Source organism: Centroberyx gerrardi, chromosome 18 (genome assembly GCF_048128805.1).
Source record: "Centroberyx gerrardi isolate f3 chromosome 18, fCenGer3.hap1.cur.20231027, whole genome shotgun sequence".
Lineage (NCBI taxonomy): Eukaryota > Metazoa > Chordata > Actinopteri > Beryciformes > Berycidae > Centroberyx > Centroberyx gerrardi.
Window position 1 is genome coordinate 7,741,280 of NC_136014.1, and position 22,212 is coordinate 7,763,491.

The 22,212-nt window shown below is 43.2% G+C and overlaps 1 protein-coding gene across 1 annotated transcript in view; it reads right to left on the reverse strand.

The window, feature by feature from the left end:
• rngtt (RNA guanylyltransferase and 5'-phosphatase) overlaps positions 1 to 22,212 on the reverse strand; it is a 79,616-nt gene that overhangs the window by 45,119 nt on the left and 12,285 nt on the right. Inside the window, exons 7-10 of the mRNA XM_071906985.2 lie at positions 21,887 to 21,996; positions 21,128 to 21,229; positions 8,356 to 8,491; positions 6,089 to 6,160 (exon numbers count right to left, since the gene is read on the reverse strand). Coding sequence (XP_071763086.1) covers positions 6,089 to 6,160; positions 8,356 to 8,491; positions 21,128 to 21,229; positions 21,887 to 21,996 — 420 coding nt within the window. The remainder of the gene's footprint in view (positions 1 to 6,088; positions 6,161 to 8,355; positions 8,492 to 21,127; positions 21,230 to 21,886; positions 21,997 to 22,212) is intronic.

A 22,212-nucleotide genomic window follows, 5' to 3' on the forward strand; every position in this document is an offset into this window, starting at 1 on the left:
GGTTTTAAATATTATACTAAGCAAAAATATTTTTTGGGATGGCCTGTTTGCTTTCTGGGGGTGAAATCTGGCTAAAGTTTCATGTAAAGTATTGCAATACAAAGCAAACACTGCAAATGCACAGAAATTATAGGCAAAAACACATTCAAAATATAAAAACATACATACATGTATTCTAAAACACCAAGTTAGAAAATTAACTCCAGCCACCAAGTGAATACAGGTAAATGTTGTTTGTTTACTCTACCAGCAATGTTTGCAGGTCATCAACTATCAACTACTTTGACTTCTGCAAAAAAAAAAAAGTTACTTTACTGTCTTGTAATGGACACGGGATTAAGTTTACAGTTTAAAGGTAATTCTGGTATTTAGGTATTTGTTAGACCAATCATATAAAATTGTAGGTCTATTCACACAGATTCATGAAAAGTTTGACTTGTACATGGAATATAAGCTTTTTTTTTTTTTAAATCAACATTCATGATACACTGCATCTCAAATTACAGGTCTGTTTTACATAAATGTTCAAAAGTTACCTGTGTAACCCAACCTGATACAGCCTCAAAATACTATACACGTAAAACTCAAATTTGCCCGTTCAAATTTGCCAATCCAGGCATCAAAAGCTCAATCAGTTTGAGAAAGAAAAAAATCTTCAATCCAGTGAATCAAAACATAAATAATGCAAATGTGTTTCAACAGGGGCACCTTGTTTCATTTGCGGATGGTTGCTGTGATGCAGAGGAAAGCGAATAATTGCAAATGGCTTTAGAGTCACCAAAGTACATGACACTGGTTCTTATGAACAGACAGTCAGAATATAGTCTATATACTAGGAAGATTCTTAAAAGATTAACAAATAGGCCTGTATACCATGGAGCATGAATTAAGTCACACATGCATCATAAATGGATCCAGTGAGCTTAAACTGGAACATAGAATGTGGCAAGGAAGCTATAAAGAATGTGTCAAATCCGGCAAGCTACATTTGAGTGTATTATATAACAGCTCTAATGTGTAAATTTAACCCCGTGCAGAAAGAATCTATATATAAACATGCATGAAATGTTAATACACCAGAGAGCCGCAGAATCAGAAATGAAGTCTTCTTTAGGGTAAGGTTTGAAGAGGCTGAAGGACTGAACAAACACACCTTGCAGAAAAATGACAGTACTGGGAACGCTGTTGAAAGCTTTGTGAGCGTCTGGGCTAATTTGCGATAAAAGACATTAGGTGGTGGTGAGAAAATCGGAGTTGGGAACCAGTCAACAGCAGCATAATGTGCAGCTTCCCTTGGGATATTCAGGACAAAAAGGCTGTCAGAGTGTTATGGTTTAAAACTGTTTATGTCCATGTGTCCTGTTTATCTGTTTACATCATAGGGCCACAAAACACTCCCAATATTTTGAGGCAATACTTAACTACAACTATGACCAACAGTACTAGTGTTTTGGTTCCTCATAGTCACTATGTAATCCATATGACTTTTCTCCAGTTGTCATTTGCTGTCCCTTGTATGTTGCCTCATACTGTTGCCCATATACTGTATAATTGGCTTTAAACGGGAATAACAATTCAAGAATTCCTCTCTGCTTTCCCTATGGTGTAGAGCAGTAAAATCTGGGGCGGCTACCAAGACAATGACGTCATGCTGCTGATCAGTTAAAGGATATAAATCATTATTTGGTGATTGGATTGGGAGCACACCAATGCAGCAAACACTTCGGCCATGGGAAGAACACCATTCTAAGCACGTTTGTATTCCCAAACTGGTATGCTCCCAGACACGCTGTCAAGGCAAAATTTACATGCCGTTCAGTAGATGAAGGTGAATTTATGATTGCGCTTTTTATTATTATTATCATCATCATCAGGAGACATCCATCAGTGCCCGGGACCAAACTCTTTGGAAATTTGGAGAGACAGCTCTTCACTACGATGACCAGAGGAGTAACGATCCTGTTATCCAGGTATGCACTAATTTCAGTGAATCGCATGAATTTATTCATGCCAACCCGCCTAATCCCTTGACTTCTGTATGTCCTTGTGTCCCAGGGGAAACGCAGATGGAGTCACCAGGTAAGGCTAAAAGCGAGCTATTGCAATTGCCATCTGCTATTGGCTGATCTATGGTGGCGGGTGATGTCACCACCTGTTGCACTCTATAGAAGGTGACATCACCTATTTTTGTCGGACTACGCAGCAGTCTGTTGCATATTTGAGCCATAAAAATGTATATAAATGTCAAGATTTTGCTTAGTATAGTCATTTATCACCATGTCAACAAAATGGAGGATACATGAACCAATGTCACTGAAATAAATGTTGGAGTTGAGGTTAGATGAAATGGGGGTCTGTGTACTTCTATCTGTCGGTTATGTTGATACAAGATCGAGAACCACATTGGAAATAAGTATTTGATGTGTTGATGTGCTATCCTCAAGGAGGATGCCGTTTGTTTTATTACTGTTGCATTTTATCCTTTCCTCAATAAACTAAACGATATGTTGATTTCTCAATCTTACAGAATATCTGAGTTTTATGCTTAAATGAGCTTTATTCTACAGTAATGTTAGCAGGGTTGGACCAGACAATGTGTGTACCCTTATCCCCCAGCTCCTCTTCCACTCAACTTCACCATCTTTCCCCAGTGTCTAACATCACAAGCTGGGGTCTTAGTTCTCTGGTTTATGACTTTGGGCGAAGGTTATTTGTGTTCACAAATATTGACTGAACAGCCTGAGGCTATAACTATATCACAACTGTCTGTCTGCTTACGTAAGCCCCTGCTGCATACCTTCCCTGCTCCTTTATGTCATTTTAGTACCGGATTGTGCTTACCTCTCAGGCACAATTCAAAAAACAACACAAAAGCACATCCAAAAACACAGCCAAGAGCTGTCAGTTGTGTGCATTAGTATTCCGTTGTTGCTCAACTTAGGTTGTTGGAAAAGTCCAGCATGGACACTAACTGTGTTCTTTGAATTTGGAGGGTGTGGGACTACCAATTAAGGGAAACTTCTCCTGCCATCCATTGCCTGGGTAAAAACAGCAAAACTCATTGACATTTTAAGGCATTTATCCTCACTGTCACCATTGTATTTCCTTAAACAATGTCAACGTGAACCCAACATGAAAAATGAGGGCTGGTATTAATATCACAATGATGGACAGCATCCAGATGAAAAGTTAAGTCTCTGGAGAGCGCTTAGATGCACTTTGGAGGCATTGGGATTTATAAGGAAAGTGAAGTCATCGAGGGTAACTGGAAAGTCCTTGCTAGCTAGGGAAAAAAAACCTCTTACACCAGCAAGCATAAGGAAACACCACTCAGCAAAAATCCTACCTCTATCCAAGCATCCACTGTAAGAGAAGCAGTAACCACTATACACAGTAGGTATAACAAGAGGTTCATTAAGTGCATAAATTGCAAAACGAGACTAGACGAGAGCAGAGTGCTGGTGGGATGGCGTGCAAAAGGCTAAACTCTCCCACACTGTGAAGTGACTGCAGAGGAGAGCCATCAGAGAGATGCTGCCATTGGTCTGACGGAGGAATGATGCGGTCCAGACACTATTCTTAGGGAGGAGAGCCCTGCATAGGCACAGACTGTAGCCGCCACCAAGCTTCTCAAGCAGAAGTACATGGAGCTGATGTAAGAAGATAAGCCCATCCCCCCATCTCTGCAGTGAATGCTATAGCAGACATTTTTAAACGCAAGCTTAAGACGTAACTGTTTAGTCTTGCTTTTTCTTAGAACTGTTATTTGACTTCTCTTATTGTCATTTTAGTCTCTTGCACTTTATTTTATTGCTTGCACTATTTCTTTTATCTGTATTTTATTATTTTATCTGTTTTAATTGTTACTTTACTCTTTATTTTCATGTATTCTTAACTGTATTTTATTTTATTGTTATTTTATTCATTTTATTCTGAAGCGCATTGCATTTGTATGCACGAAATGTGCCATATAAATAAAGCTTGATTGATTGATTGATTGGTTGATTGTAAGCACTAATTTCTGCTCAGCGGTTAATCTGATTGAGCCAATTGTTTTGTTTAATTCCACACCTAATACATGATCATTTGTGCAACATGAAAGATAATGAAGTTAATGAGAGTGTTAATGAAAATGTCAGGACATTGACGCTGATGTCAAAACTCCAAGCTGACTGTTTAATTTGAAGATAATAGCTTTCTATAGCAATTGCAAAACCTGTAGATAAGCATGTGTAATTGCTGTTCCTTCATCACAGCAGAGTTCGTCAATTCTTTCACAGTGGGCGAGTTGACAGTGACTGACAAGCTGTTGCTCAGATTTGACATGAAGCAGCAACTTTCCAGGAAGACAAAAAAAGCCTTATTTTATACCCCGCAGCTGCAGCAGAACCACAACATCCACTCAAAGTCTCAGGGTGATAGTCAGGGTCAACCAATTTCATGTTTGGAGAGGCACGTACACACAAGCTCGCCATAATCGCACTCTGTAGGATGACTAAGAATATAAATGGGTCTTAGCTACATGAGCAGCACTGACATATCCCATTCATTTCCGACATAATCTACAGAAGTGAGTAAAACCCGTCGCACGTATCTAAATTATCTATCATGGCTAGGGAGGACACCTACTTCTCATTACATTTTAATGACACGCATCCCAGCGCTGCTTTTCACCCGAAGTTAAGTGTCACTTCAGGCCGTGGGCCTGGTGGGCGGCGTGTCCCCCCCACCCTGTTGCATTTCCATGCCGAGTCTCAGGACGGAGCCTCGGTGCCGAGGAGCGGCCCACCGCAGATAATGGAGGCGGCCAATAATGGCCAGCTGGGATCGATGCAGCAGCGTTTTACCGATGGCTTGGGGGAGCCCCGCGGAGCCGCTAACCGCTGCGCCGGCTCACAAAGATGTTCCCCTCGCCGCTGGAGCCTTTATTGAGCCACTTGCTTGTGTGATCTTCTGATCGATGGGGAGAGGAGGCGACAGGCAAACATAATGGCCTAAGTCACCCCACCCTCCCCCGCCCCCTCTCCCGCCCCATGGTATTCATCAAGGTTTTATAAGGCAGAGAGCGGAGGCTTGCTGAGGGCAGACTGCAGGCTCGTTCATCTCCGTGCACGCCTGCCATTACCGGCACGCAGATCGGCTGAAGGGAGGAATTAATTTAGAGTCGGTAAGAGTGTTAGCAATTAACAGCCTTGTATTGTTGTCCTCAGGCTATCCTCAAAAAAATGGCAGAGTTGAAATAATGTAACAGGAAAAATATATAATTAGACCTCTATAGCAAATTTTACACACGCAGTTGCACTAGGGCAATTATCGCCACCCACCGATAATGCGCAGCAAAAGGATGATCATCAGTTTCACTTCAACCCGATACAACGGGGCTACTGGCAATGTCAAAGGTTTGCATCAACATTTCATACAACTCTAGCAAATCAACACTCCTATCCTGAGCAATTATGAAAATAAAAGAAATACTGAAGCAAGCCTCAGCTCAGTGGCGAAAGCTAGCCCAAAGACACAAGTTGTGAATGGTCAGCATGGCTCAGACATACAGAGTTCAGCCTTGGTGTTGTGGTTAAGGTCAGGCTTTAGCAAACCCTGGTGTTTGACAGGGTGTGAGGTCTGGCAGAGCCATGTTCCTCCCTCAGCCTCCAGTCTGACAAAGTCATCTCTGTGTAAACACTGCAGAGCCAGGATGAAGATTGCCCTGCTCCTGCCTCCTAGGAACCCAATCAGGGATTTTATTTTTCAGGTTTGAGGATAACCAACTCCCATTCAGTCAATGCATTTTCTTCCTGTACACCCCAACATCCTACTCTGATTGTCTATGCTACTCACTGATGCCAGTCTAAGACCACGAGGTATCTGAATTACAATTTCCTCTGTTGAACCAGACCCTCGCTCACTAAAGGTCAAAAAAGAGATGGCAGCAACGACGCCAGTAGGGGCTGATGGAGCTCAACAGTGCTAATGGTGTTGTTTTAATGGGCTGTTTTATCCACAGATCTTGATCTGGCAGATTGTCAGGAGTGTTGAAGGGTGACAGGTCAGAGCAATGGCAACACGTGTCAATGACCGGGCTACTCACATTGAATTTGATGATATCGTAGATCAGGTAGCGGGGGACGGGCTGGCCGTTCACTTTGTCAATTATCATCTCCTGCAGAAACAGAGGGAGAAAACAGCAGGCAATTCATCTTGAGAGAGTGGGATCAACAGATGGAGAGGGAGTGGGAAAAAGAGACAGAGATGAACAATTGATTGGTGTAAAGAGGCACAAAGTTAGAGAGATAAAGATATATACCCAGGCGGGGGAAGATAAAAAGATACTTGAGAGCTACACGAAAAACTTCCACAAAGGAAAATCCTAAATCTGGGGCCTATTCGCATCACAGCGTGTTGAAAACGGTTCCTGCTTGAGAGCGGTTATGCAGGCTGGAAAACAGCAGTGGGTTGGTAGGGGGTGAGCGCTCTCAAGGGGCTGCGTCTTCAGAGAGAGGGAAGATGCCTACGGCACCGGGAAGGAGAGCAAGGAATTAGGGAGGTGGGCGGGGTGTGTGTGTGTATGTGGAAGAAGGGCGGGGGGTTGGGGTGAAGTGGGGTGGGTGGGTCCAGTGAAGAAGGACACGAAGCAGAAATAGCACTGCACATCCATTATGCAAGACTCTCAAGTTGAGAACCAGGTGCGCCGGCAGCGCGGGAGGCCCGACAGGCACATGATTGGTTTTCGCAGAACTGTTACACAAGCATGCGGCGGAGGGACAGCAGAGACGGGCACGGAAGCAACGCCACCGCAGGTATCATATTGTTATCGACGGGAGCGTCGCAACTCCGACGCGTAACCCGTTGAGTATGAGAATGAATGTATTTTATTCCCTTGCCCCTCATAAAATATTCAGGCTGAAGAACGTGCTCAACTGCTATAACTGGCAAATAAAGCAGTAGCAGGCAAGAAGTCAGTAAAAGGATCGAGTATTTAGCAAACTTCAAAACTGACCAAATGCATAATGATGGTGTCATTGTCAGGTGACTTCTACTTTCTCGCCCATCCCACAGGGCAAAGCACCAAACATCAACACCCACTTGCCTTTGCCATTGCGGGGGAGAAAATGGCGGTCACGCTCTGCACTGTGGGATGGGCTGGAACGAACAAATTATGTCATTCCGGGCGGCTGTCATCATTATGCATCTGCTGCACTGAACCATCGCACAGACAGAAAGCAATGGATGAATGCATTGAAACACGAATCAAAAATTCTATCTACATTGTGCAGTCAATATCTAGTTGATGTAAAGCTTGCTAAAAACTGTAGTAAAATTCAGCATATAAAGACAAAGGCAGCTCCTTTGGGCTAAGGATGAAACGTATCAAAGAACACAGCTGGGCTTCTGCGGGGCTCGCGGTAAACAGCCGAACACAGCCTCTCTGAACACGGAGCCAGGAGCATCAACAGATGAATAACAACAAACACCAGTCAAAACAGCCCTTGCCGCAATCTAAACACACATGCACATGGCTCCTTCAAAGGAACACTAATGTGCTGCCGTGGCGTGGCCCGCCTGGGTGAGGAAACCCGAATCCGCCGCATCCATCAGCGGCTCTTAAGCCGAGAGGAAACAAACACCTGCTTTGCATAAAATTGCTCAAGCCTGAGAAAACAAGACCGGGGGGAAAACAAGGAGAACGACGGGCGAATCGTCTGTTATCGCGTCTCCCGCACCGGAGTGCTGTACGTGAAGCGGCGCCGGACGTTTCTAATCAAATCTCGGCTGAGGAACGTGAACGCGCGCCAATTTCCTTGCCATGGGTTTCCTGTTAGGGAGGGCGATAATGACTCATGTCTCGTGCACCTGCTGCCGGGGGAGAGCCGGGACCTGCGCGACCTATACTGTGCAAACACGCCAATAAAAGTCTAAGCCTGTTATTACAGTGTGAGGATAAGTCACCAACAATCCCCGACACCCCCTAAAAAACACAACACACTATGGAATAGAAAGGCAGCACAGCAAGATAACAGCGGATTAGTATTCCAGTGATACAGTTATCCGCTTTCCTGTCAATCCTGTCCGCCAGACGGAGGGGATGCTCTTCTTCTTCTTTCACCCAAGGTGGGCGACAGCAACCGACGTCAATTATCTGTGGGGTCGGGCAGCGGGGCGGCATGGGAAGGGGGTACAAGGTCGGGGAGGGAGGGGGAGAGGGGAGGGGGGGGGGGTGTGGGACGTCCAATTCCAAGTGAAGTGAGGACAGGGTCAACTTGTGGCGAAGCCACACGACAAAACACGCACACCTCAAAAGTAGTAGAAGAAGAAAGGGGAAGTGCAAAAAAGGAAAAAAAAAAAAAAAGAACTCACCCCATCCAGTAGAGTGTTGGATAAGTGGACGCGGGGATCTTTCCGGAAAGGGAACTCGAGGTTGGCTATGTGGAAGACGGTGTTGTCTCTGTCGATCATGTACACTTCATTCTTTCCGTTGATCAACATCATGTACCTGTAGGGGCAGAGGAGAAACCATTACAGAGTTAGAATTACCTGTTTTTGTGTTTTCAATTTCATTTGGTCACATCGGCTAGATCACCTGCATGCCTAACAGTGTGTACTCTCAATTAGAGATGTACAAATAGTGGACAAGTGTTTCTCTACCTGTTATACAAGCACAAAATGAACAAATAAGCGTTTGTGCATTATTGATCTAACATCCTAAGACTTTCCATTTCAGTTATGTTTGATAATTTCATTGAAGAATCATCAACACCTGACAAATTTCGAAGAGAAATTAAGCTAAATGTGCCTTGCCAATGTTTCACTCCACCAAACAAACAATGCTGCCTTTCTTTTAATTAGTTTGTTTTGGGGGATCGAATATGGTAATCATACTTCAAAGTTTACTTGGAATTGCTGTGAGAAAAGAGAAATGCAGTACTCAGCACCATAAACCACAGAGAGATGGTGCTTCTATCTTTAATGTGTAAATTGGCCTGTTTAACTCAAAAAAAAAAAAAAAGGTGAAAGCTTAAGAGCTTTTATTATGTCTGGGAAAAGAGAGATCACACAAGAGTTAGCACAGCAACCAGTTGCATTTTTCTAGCCGTGCATTATGGGAACCATCGGTGCAGATGGAAAGCATATTTGACCGATCAGATTGGTTGGCCAGATCTACCCACTGTATAATGCTCCTGTGAACCACAGCCACACTGAAGGAAGTCAAACTTTTATAAAAGCTTCCTTACGGTCTTTACGGTATTTTTTTAATCCACACCATTGATCGACTAATTGTTTCAGCACTACATTGTATAATTCAGAAATTCAGCTGTCATTAATATAATTCAACGTTACAATAAGCTAAAATCCAGAGACAGAACAATATAAGTCTTGCTGCATTGTTAACCTTGGGGATCAACACGGAATGCAAATTTGTAACTTCAAGTGTTGAACTTAAAATCACCCGAATTGCATCACAGTTAAGAAACAGCTGCTGCTACTACTGCCGCCATTTAGTTTAAGACAGCAGTTAAAAGGAGAATCTTTCATGTGACTGTCAGCATCTATTCCTGAGCTGGAGAACAGACACTGACTGCCCTCCCTGCCCAAATTCCTTCACCACAGCTACAGCTTTCTGCTCTTATCTCAGTCCTCTGTGGCCCACGAGTAAAAGCCAGGCTCAAGACAAGCAGACACAAAACAACACTCATCAAGCCCCATGTTTTGAACATTACCCTGGATTACTGTGATTGATTGAAAAGAATTCAAACAATCTTTGGATGTTTTTTTTGTTACCTTTAGTCTTACTGACATACAGCTTCCGCCAGACCTTTCTCCTTCTGCCAGTTATTGATTGACATTTACACCCGAATGCGAGGAAACCCAAGTGAGACCGGCCGTGCTCGGGTAAGGTTGGGCCGAATTTCTCAGTTAATAACAGCTAGACTTTGGGTTCACGGATGTTGTTGAAAAATACTGGTATTAGCAATTTATCATCAGGAAATCAGCAGCAACAAAGAAATCCATTTCAGGCTTTAGTTAGGGTTTGGTCTAGGGCTGCACGATATTGGAAAAAAATGACATTGCAATATTATTTTTTTCTGCGATATATATTGCGATATGAAAAAATACAGGAATTTTCACCAAAAGACTTGAATAGCTCTATCAAGCCTTGTCCCTTTAAGAAGGTGGCCTTGTGGGTAACCTGCGCGAGTGACGTAGAAGGAAGTGAGTGTGTTTTTAGCTTTAGCCGCAGCCAGAGTGAGTTGCAGGATGCTAAGTGAGTAAAGTTACCATAGTTAGCAGAAAAGAGCTTAGAACGTCACCGAGAGGCCGTGCATTATGTTCGCTGCTGTACCGAAATAAAGTGCCAGTTCTCCACTGCAGAGTTGGTCCGGACTCTTAGTAAAAAGCTTGTTACCAGCTACGAGCCAGGCTAAGCTAAAATAGGCTAGCACAACACCAGAGGCTTCCCAACTACGGTTCGGAGCCGCGAAAGCTGGAAAGGTAACATACGTTATAACAAACCCTTAAATCGGAGTAAATTATGTTATATCAGACAGACTTCTCTTGTAGATTAGTCATGGAAAATGAGAACCGTGCGAGTTTTCCTTTTGTATCAAGTAGCAAAAAAGTTGTAGCATGACGTGTTTGAGTTAATTTGCCTTACTTGACATCGCACGTCCTGCGATGTGTCTATTGCGCATGCGCACATCGCGATGACGATGCTGAAACGATATATCGTGCAGCCCTAGTTTGGTCTAACAAAAAGCTACATGACTTAGACACGGTTTTCCTCTGGTTCTGGTCAGGCCCAAATTTCAGGCCAATGCCAAGCTCTATCATTAGCACAGCACTTAAACATAGTAGAGGAAAGTATGGAGAGAAAAGTCCAACTGAATTACATCTCTGAAATGGCTAAATCTCTTATGCCTTTTGATAGCTTGGTCTAATTACTGAACATTCATTAATGTCCCCAAAGCTAGGGACATATAATAACAACGATCATGATCATCATCATTGTCTATTTATATAGCACTTACCTAAAAACAGAGTTTACAAAATGATTCACACAAAAACAGAAGAAATGGCGCAATATATAGAATAAAAATAAACAAAACAAAGGACCAAAAGATATATAAAGGATAGGAACAAATCAGAATAAGAGACAGATTTAGATAAATCATTACATAAAAGCAAGTCTATAGAAACTAGTCTCAAGAGAGCAGGTTGTTCCACAATCTAGTGGCCTTGATGGTGAATGCCTGGTCCACTTTGGCCTCGAGTCTAGACTGAGGAACCGTCAGTAAAGCCAGAGGATCTCAGATGATGACGGGACAGCATCACTATATTAAATTTTGGATAACGCCCAAGCACACAATCAGTTCTAAAACTGACTGATCCTTGCTGCTGCATTCTGTATAAGCTGAAGACGAGAGATTGACTTTTGATTTACGTGGGTGTAAAGGGAGTTACAACATGAATGACTTTCTCCAAGTGGGCCGGGGAGAAGAGTTATTCCCGCCCTCTAATCTGTCATGTCGCCCCAATGTACAGCTCCATGGTCAGGGAACTGAAAGAGAAAGGAGAGGCCACTCTGACAGCACACAGGTTGATTTTCTCCATACATTGGGTACATTATCTTATCTTAGTGTGGAAACGACAGAACTATTACAATAAACTGCACATGTGCATGGGAGCGATAAGACAGAGTCCACAAAGACGCTCGTTCAGTGCCGATGGCGGAGCCCCAGGTCCCGCCAGTTCAACTTTAGGACTTTAGGTTGTCACAAATACTGCACTATCCAAGGCCATATGAATAAAATATGTAAAGTCTTACACTGAATGGTAAACCAATTCCCTTTCCCATTACAAAGTCCTTGGTCTTGCAGCGTCATTCTAGAGGCTGGCTCCGCACAAATGGGGAAAAAAAATTTCTTTACTCGTAGAAGGTTATTTTATCTTCAAATAGCATACGTTCACCAGGGGCTAGGTGATTTATTTCTATGACTAGGAAGGCTGCCCAGCTAATCCTTGGCCGGCGTTTGCAGGTGAGATATAAGACTTACAACTGACCATTACAGTGACGAAAAACCCCTCAAATTCAACTTCTGGAGGAGCCAAGGCCAAAAGAAATTGTTGTAAAAGAAATGTTGTAAAAATGTCATTGTTTCATACTTGAATCAGTGCCATTGGTGGACATTTAGAGGATGCAGCAGTTAAAATAACGGGTCAACTAATCCCTTCAATTAAACATAGGCAGATATATTTCACTGTGTTGGCTTCAGTTTAAATAAAAATAAGGAGAAGCAATGGAGAAACTCCAAAAACGGGATATTGCAGAACAAGGTTGGAAAATTACTTTTCCCATCCACAGGCCCCCCAAAACTTGTGAGCAGTGACTGTTAGACTGTTAAAACAGCTGCCAGAATAGGCCAATTTCCCAGCAAGAGCTACATGATGAGCATTTGGCTGGTATTAATTTCCCCGTTGCAGAATCGTTATAAATAGCTGCTAGGCAAATATCTTCCTCTACATTACGCCAAACAGGTAAAGAAGCTGCTGCGGCATGAAGCACGGCCATGCAAGCCCTTACACCTTCATCTAATTACAGCTCTATTCCTCCAACACCGCTCACAGGATGGAGAGATAAGGTGGAGGCCAAATATCTTTAATAACACGCCTGTGATCTTAAGCTGTTAACTAACTCAAATTCTCAACTTTGAGACACAATCACTTCTAGAGGGGTGGTCAAAGAAAAACAAGTGTGTGTGTGTGTGTGTCTTCCACTCAAGTTGGACTTTAGGCTAGAGTTGTGGTTGTGGAGCTGCTCGGGTTTACACTAACATCATCACTGACTATTAATCTGTAAGTAATCTGTTAACAGGACTAATTTACTCCAAATTAACTAATATAAACAACCCAACTGGACTAGAGGAATCCAGATCGTTCTCAACCCGGTTAAAATTGCAACCCAGATGAAACCAATCAACCACTCCGTCTGAATAATCTATTCCATTTGGAGAAAATGAGGCTAATATGTGGCATGTAAATGGATGTTTCAGTCTGATTAGGGCAAGATGAATCTACTACGGTTGCGTTGTTTGTATGAGCAAACAACTCAAAAGTAAATAAGTCCTGTTAATGCATTATTAGCCTGCATATAAATGCAATTGATGAATAACTTAACATGCATACAGCCTACTAACCTATGAATATGACAAACACTTTTTATCTCATAGGATTTCATATATATAAATCTCTTCCAGACCAGACTAACTTAAATGGCCCCAGTTTGATGTAAACTGATGGTGATTTTCTTCTGCATATATAAAGTGACTTCATGATACATCCCTCCCTCATCCCTCCATATCCCACCCGCACCCTAATGGCTGTCTTTCACTATTTTTTTTGTCAACAAGTAGGGATAATTTGTAGCCTGCATGCAAGCATGGTCACTGTAACCAGATCTTTTGTAGTTTCAAAACAGCAAACTACACTGGTTTGGGTGGCAAAAAAAAAAGAAATCCTCAATAATCTACAGAGAGGCGCGAGAGCAAGCAAAGCAGTCAAACCAAATGCTTGCTGTTTGATCAGAGTAGGCCTAATCAATCTGTGCTGGCAGACTCCCTAGGCAATTTCAAATGAGGGGAGAGTAAACAGACAAAATCCTTAATCCTCCCTTCTGCAGGTTCCCAAAGATGAGCCGAGGAGACGGGCCACGCCCCAAAACACAGGCGCCGTTTCCTTTCAGCCGGTCATCCTCCGCTATACGCTTTAATTCTTAACAGCAAGCAATCGCCCCCTGTTGAAACACTATCACCCCAACTGCTGGCTTTGTTTATGTTGTAATTCACTGGATTGTAGACATTTGTCACTCTGAAATATATCGTCTGAGCTTCTGATATAAGGATTGCATGTATGTGCATCTGTAATGTTTGTACACTCAAATCTGTACTTAAGAAGGTTCCAAAAAGCCTTTATTTCATGTACAGGTCAAGCGGTCTGAGAATATACGTGAATATACCCAAATGGTAAAAACACTTCTGGTCCGTATCATTGACAAATGTACATGCACAGCAATCTGGTGGCTTCATTACACACCTCCTATGATGAACCCAATTACACCTCGGAGGCTGACTGCTGCTCTTTATTACAAAATACCAAGTGGTGAATAAAGCAGCATGAGCACCTAATGTCCTGATGAGCAACTCTGGTCTTGCTCTATTTCGAAAGGTTAAGTATCCTAATCAATGCGCCATAGAACGGAGGCAAATTAGCCTGCTACTTTATCATATTAGGGCATTCATGCAGTGCAAATGGGCAGAGAGGCTTTGATGGCCTACAAACGGAGAAATAACACACAGGCTGAAGGGATGCACAGCTTTTGGGGGAAACTGATGTGAGATTAATGACTTCCCCGCTGCCAAAGCTGTGCATTTCTCATACCTGCTGTGACTCTCCGCCATTAACACATATGGATTAGACTTAATTAATTTGCCATCAATACCAGCTGGTTCAAAGTGGAAGCGCTGGAGGGCTGCCAGGAACGGGTTTGTGCGCAGAATACTTGACAAGCTGACACAAAGTCGGCACCGAGAGGGGACTCAAGCCTTTCTATGCAGGGGTGCAGTGAAGGGTAAATACAGCTTTCCAATCTTTTACTTTCATGAATACAAAAAGTATCATTGTTTACTTAGATTGATAGCTACGTGTCTTACTCTGTTTGCTGACTGGAGTTCACAGTTTACCTCTAGATTCACCTTGTGTCTGAGATGGTAAGCTCAAAATGCCATGCTAGTTTGGCATCTGAGTAAAGAGGATAAGATAGGGTGAGATTAGGGATGTAATTATAAGTTTACAAAAATCATGGTTGAGAATCATGGTTACATAATTATTTGGAAAAAGTAAAATCCAAACATCGATTACAGCAATTCCCAATTTGGATTTTTTTTTTTTTTCCTCAGATGGATAGGTGTTTCAGATGAGTTTTTCAGGCACAATTTGGAATTAACTTATTTCCCACTTAGTTCTGCAGAAATAACTGCTTTCATCGACTAACTTGACACTAAGTCCAAAAAGTACCACTTTCTAAAAATAAACAGTGAATATATGCTGTTATATGCATTGTTTTAATCCCAAGTGAGGTTGGGTGGGGATGGGAACGGAAGAAACTATCAGCACGACAAAACGCTCCCATCTCTGATAAATGCGGTGCTTTTGGTAAACTATCTCCAGGCGAGAATGTGTAGGAAGAGGGCAATCCAGGAGCAGTTAGCTGGAGAACGCACGCACTCAAAGACCAGTGTAATGGAGGGCTTTTATTTTTAAAAAACCATAACAACCACAAAACCTGGAAGCCAGATATATAATCTAATCCTCGTCATTACAGTCAGATGCTTCTAGGTCGGCCTGGCAGTGGAAAGTGGCGGTAATAATAGCCCTCCACACCCTCTTCAGCTAAAAAGAGATCAGTGGAGAGGGACGAGCTTGACCCTCCTCTCCCGACATGACTTTTCTTTTCCGGTGATGTCTGAAGAGAGGAACAAAAAAACTAGCCTTGAGATAGACTGCAGGGGGAAAAGAAAGAACGTGGGAGGAGACGGAAAGAGTGGTGTTATGTTGGTACAGTTGGGTCTACATTTTCAGGGCGGTTGCGGACACACGATGAAAGTATTAAAAAGGCTCAGAGGCAAGGGAGACGGTATTGAATGAGAAAGGGAACAGGAAAAGCCTTGATAGCCGAGCTTGAGCAAATAACAATTCCCCCAGACGGGACGATATCTCCTTGTGCACAGGGGCGGCGGCGAGCCACTTCAGACTCTCTTCAGACTCTGAGTGGGACCAATGTCCGAGAAGATCAAACAGATAAGTGTCACTAGAGGAAAGAACAGTCATGTCGACCACCGAGGACACAACAGGTTTGCAGCGGGCCAAAGTGGTTCCCCCTGCCGTCTAATTGGCCAGTTAGCCATGGCTAACGCTGTCAAGTGTGTGCGGCAGAACGCCGAGGGAGGCCGTTAGCGCTGCGCGACTCCCAGCGGAGCTCTTCTTCATCAGTGGAGAATGAGGCACATTTCCACTATCTTCAAATCTCCCCCTCGCTCTCTCTGAAGTCGCAGTAATGGCAGACACCGCGTCCTCCCTTACAGCCAATTGGAATATATTCAATGCGGCGGGTCCCTTTATTCTTACGAGTGCGCGTCCCTCTCCGCCCGCTCTTTTCCGCCCCTGTCCTCTGATGGGTGCTGTGAGCCTCGGATTCCCCCCCTTATCCCCGAGCCCCATCCCTCGAGCGCTTTAGCCCTAATGAGGCGCAGACGGCCATTGTGTCGGCTTTACCGGCCCTGGTCCCGCGGCCTGACTGACAGCAGCTCGGCTCCCGGGGGGCCTCGGATCAAATCCAGCAGCTTTGCACATCATTAGTGTTGGGTCCACGGGCAGCACTGCCTCTCTACTGCCCACGGAGGACCGAGTTCATTTCTCATTTAGGAAAAAAGAGTCGAGTCTTAAACGACAAAGTGAACCGCTTTTGCTTAGCCTACGAGTGGGCGATGAACTCATCCTTAATAAAACTTTACGAGCTATAGATTTGAACATTTGTTCACACAGAGCAGGATTTGAAAATACACCCGTCTTATCACCCTAAGTCACAAGTGGGGCAGCAATAGAGAAGGGCGTCCCATCCCTACTAATTGAGACGCTGTAGATTTGCCCAAATGGAATTCTGGTGTTCGGACACTTCTCCTTCCACAGCAAGTATCTCTAAACTTATGAGTGAAGTCTAAACTGTCTCTTACACAGCAGTGAGCAGCGGTCTGTCCAGAGAAAGCTGGACTCACCAACGTTAGATCTCTTGCCTCTCTTGTCCCTTTGATATCTTTTGCGATCGCAGACCAACCGGGTTGGTAAACACGAGCGTGCTGTGCAAAGTCCACTGACGTCACATTACAGGATTACTAGGTACTGAAGTTCAAGTTTTTCAAAGTTACCTCCCCAAGGAAGACAGAATCCTAGTGCAATATATGCTAGCAGCCTCCCTCTCAGCAGAGTTATAGAAATCGTAAATCTACACAATAACCAACGGGGACTGTAAACGACAAGTAATAATGCTCTGACAATAACCAACCAATAAACAGACGGCAGACACGCAAACCTCTCCTTCAGACAGAAGATCTAATATGGGACTTCAAAGAGAACATCAGACTATTGATTCCTCATTTTGAGTGAATGATGTAAGTGGAAGTTAGGGGTAGAAGATTGGAGTTTAAGAGGAAAAATAAAAAAGCCGAACTTGTCCAATTGCACTAATTGAGCCAAAGCCGAACAGCATTACGGATTTTTTTTAACATCCCAGGGACATAATTGATCGCTCTTCCTCCTCCGGTTATTCTCTGGGGCACAGACCAATCTATTCCTGACAGAGGGCTCTGCAACAGGACAGCTAAAACCCAACTCAGGCTAAGTTTTGCCCTCCTGCCAAATCCAGCGACTTTCCTGTCCCTTCCAAAACCCATCAGAAGCCACCTCCTCGGCAGACAGCAGACTTAGACCTGTCACACAGTGAATAAATCTACAGACAATGAATCAGGGATGGGTGCACAGTGTTTGGAGGCAAGAGAGAGTGCTGCATAACAACAGTACTGTGCCAAAGTAATGACTGTGATTGTTCTACTCAGCAAGAAATAGTTCCTGCTGCATTGCCCGGTGGCCATGGGTAGAAGTCTGTGGTCGTACTGGGTATCAGCCAGGTGGGATTGTGAGTTAACTGCGTGAGAGAGTTATTAGGATGCTGCTGAAAATGAACATGGGTACTCGCTTAATTCATCCTACAAAAATAATGATTTTATAAGCTCTGAATGAAATACAAAAAAAAAGGGGAATTAATCAATTTGAAAGTAAGAAATGACTTCTGCCAGAATGGGAAACTTTCTTATCTTCATTGAGGTAACAAAGGAAAGCTGGAGGGATTTAGAAAAACGCAATACTTTTAAGAAGGCCTCCGGAAAATATGCAAAGAGAAAATCTTCCCAGACCACCTTGAAGAGACGAATTTCCTATTAAAACTCCATTTCGGGTCTTAAAAATGCCACCGGCTAGGAAGTCGGACATTTAATAAGGAATTCTCTGCACAGCCCGTGTGATGCATGGCGAGAATGAGAAATTAAGATCGCGCCGCAGCATCGCAATCAGTAAATCTCACTGGAAACGCACACAACCTCAGAACTCATTCATCTTATCTAATGTGTGGCATAACTGCTCCGCACATGAAGGCTCATATTTCAGAATTCATACTTTATTCATCATTACAGAGTCTCTAGGATTAATACAAGCTAGGCAATGGTGATTAAAAGCAGAGCTAATCTCCTTATATGGTGCTTGTTTAGATCCACTGACAATTGACCCTGGGAGAGCTCACCGCCATCTGTCTTGGCCCTACAGCCAGAGGCTTGCTGTCCATGAGTCAGAGATACTGTCCAGACTTAATAAAGACCCACACCCACGGGGATTCTACTAGACATAATCAGACAGATTTCCAACTTTTGTTATTTTTCACCAATCAAAACCATCTATCAACATCGGGTCTTTTGTATAAGCACTCTGAATTTCACACAAAAGCCAAACATGTATGAAAGAGATGGGCCATTTGCTGTATGAATGAAACAGCATAGAGGTACTGGCAGCACACTAATAAGCTAGTGGAGATCCAGTTTTCAGCTCAGTAGTGGAAGATAATATCAGACCAGCAAAAGAACAATTGAGAAAATAAAGACCGTTTTGTTTCAGCATGCGGCATTAAATGTCATCTTTGCCCCAAATGAGAGAAGCTCCTTATTACCGGCATTCATTCTAAGGCAGACCACAACTAATAATTATGTAAATATCCACATAAAGACACTGCATCAATCCCTTCTTGCAAGTTCCTCAAGCCAGTGTAGTCGAGCGTAACTTTCCACAACCCAAACAGTGACACAATGATAAAGGAACAATACCGCAATCAGAAAGCAGTAGTCAGAAAAGTCACAAAAGTAGTCCGATTTTATCACTAACCTTGGCCTAACACAATTCTGGGACCAGTGTGGATTTTCTTGAAATGGCTGCCAGACTCTTTTGTGGAAGAGATAACATAACAGAAACATTTGTCCACAGATTTCCTTGGAAGAAAATAGTGTAGCACTTCAAATTTAAAAAATGTCAATCAGAAAGTGAGAGGGTGAGTCATCACAACATCGCAGTACATTTACAGAGAAAGTGGAGACGAAAAAAAATTTGAGTAAATGTACATTTTTGTGAACTTTTTTCCCTGCGTCTTGTCAGATATTTGATTTTTTAAGTAAGAAGAAGCAAAAGAAAGAGAAACAGAAAGGCTCCACTCACAATACGGACTTATCAAAGAGGGCTCTCTGTCAAATCAAACTTTTTGTCATGTAAATAGGAAGATCTAGATTTGATGTTCCATGGTATTTTCTGAGGTGGCTTATGGTAGCAGCTCCAACTTTCAGTAGTGGAGTGTAAAGATTTTGAGTTTGCAGATATTACATCAACAATTACATATCTCTTGATGAAACCCAGTATAGGACACAATGTTGTACCCCGGTTCCAGAATAACAAGTGAATGCACAACTTGTGTCCGGAGAATAAACAATAAAACGATGAAACTTCTATATAGTTTTATGCGTCAATTTGTGGAAAACAATTTCAGTCACACCAGTAGTGATTGGCAGGAAGGGTCGCAGGGAGTCAGACAGCACTTGCCGTATATGCGTTACTGCCAAACGCACTGCTGTATAATTCAAAACCTAACAGCATGTTTATTATTCGTTTTCAAGAAAGAGCAGGTCCAGGCATGAGGAGGTTTGACATCACTGACTGCATCAGGTGCAAAAGACCCTCGCTTCTCTAACGCCAACACACACACACACACACACACACACACAGGATGAACATTGACTGAATTACTCTTAGGGCAGATAAATTAGCCTCTCTCCATTATCCTGCAGCACAATTTGTTCTGGGGAGTCTAAATTATTCTGGTGGGTGGGACTGGTTGTGACATAGATGGGCCTCAACAAAGCCAGAGCCCGAATATGCTGTGCAGAGATAGCGAGCCATTCTCATTCATCTGCACTCCAAGCACTATCTAAAACCCATCTCGGCTTAGAAATATCAAGTAGGCCCAATTAAGGCGCAGCCTGATATGATGATGAATCTTCTCTTTCTGTCCGTCTCTCGCTCTCTCTCTCTATTTCTCTTTCTGTCTGTCTGGTGACTGAAGAAATTAGGCATTTCGGTTGAATGAGAGTCTTCAAGTAGCTGGAGGGATAAAAGTCTGCAGGAAAAGAAAGAAGTGCTAAGGATCACTCAATGTACAGATTTTAAAAGCAAACTCGGAGAAAACTCTGATTCCTGTTTCCAACAACACTTTCAAGCATTTGCAGATGATGGCAGTCGATTACACACATTAGCAGCGTCTTGGTCAGGGGCCAAATCTCTACTCTGCTAGTCTCACTCTTACAGGAAATTAAAGCACTGATATGTAAAATTCAGAAATTGACTGCACTCATGAAATATTCACCAGCACAGTGAACATTTCCACCAGCAAGAGAGACAGTGCTTCATAGCAGACTACCGGAATACTAAAACTGCTTCCCCCCTCAACGCTAGCCTCTGGCAACAGAGACACAAGACGGGAGAACACAACACATTCACCAAGAAAAGTGACAGGAAAGAAAAACTGCCTTGTTGCATATTATTCCACTCGGCTAAGAGATGGGAAACAGTCAGCCTTTGGCTGCATCAGTTAAGCCAATATGCAATTACGCCACCTAAGTCTTCACAGCTCTCCAACTGCCATTCAGCGTGCTGAGCTAAATGAAGGTGATTAAAACCTAGTGGGAACCGAGGAGAAACAATGTTAGTATTCCTCACACAGTCTTCACACGCCTGGAAAATGAACCAACATCTCAGATATAACCATTCACGAACGCACACTCGCCCTATACTTATTGAACACTCACAAAGTAGCCTAATGAATAGGGAGAGAGGCCAATCTATCCAATCAGAGACACAGAGAGAGGAACCTGCATCTGCAAATATGGACAAGGAATCGTTCAATGTAAAGAAAACCCGGGAACAGCAGACCCACCGTGTGCCGTCGGCCTTCCAGCTGACTTTGTATGGATTCTGCTCCAGAAAGCGAAGGTTTCTCCTGTCCATGGACACGGGCTGAGCACCAGGGAAACCAGACCTGGAACACAAAGGTGAACACACACACACAAACACGTTTTTATACTTGAACATTCCTACTTGACTGCATTCTGCTGAATCACATTCATCTGACCTTTGACCCCCTTCAAACTGACCCCCAATATTAAGCCACTACATGTCTAGCCTTCACCAATACATTTACTTGAATTCAAATCTAACCCTCAAAAATAACCAATTTCCTAAAGAAATCCAAAGAATGTTCATTTTTAGCAACTACTTTGTTGTTGTTGACAGAGTAAACATGCTTGCACACACTCAAGACACAATTGTACAATTACAAAAACAACCTCGAAACAGCAGGAATAGGGAAGTTTAATTAATGCACCGTTCCTTCTGTGATGACAAGACGTAGCAGTAGAGCTGATTCTATGCAATTTTTAATAAAAAGGCTGCGGCAGCATATTTCTCTAAAAAAAAACAATCTATTCCCAACTCTGGTGCCTGTCTTAAAAGTGGCATGATCTAAAAAAAAATGTAAAAAAAGAAGTGATTCAGGACGAATGAGTCACTCACAACACAATACAGCACGCCCACGCATGTGTCCACCAACACACACACACACACACACACACAGAGAGACGCAAACACACAGTTTCCTAGAGGGGGTATGAGAAGGGGAGAGGGAGGGGCTTCTCACTTTTCCCACTCGGCAAACTCCTGACACTTTCTTTGGAGCTCTCCTAGTTTGGGCTGTGTGGCGACCTGTGTGATGCCTTTCACCGTGACGCCTTCCAGGAATACTGCACCCTGGGAGGAAAGAAAAAAAGAAAGAAAAAAGAACACAGCAGGTCGCAATTTGTCAGGATTTGAAGAAACATTCACAGCCTCCTACACACACATACACACAAAAAAACACTTCTCAATGCAGGTGAAACTTCTCCAAACAGCTGCTTTTTTGCCTTATGAATCCCTGTGTGCAGAGACAACAGGCAGGAGCGGTATAAATCGAGCTCTCCGCTTTAA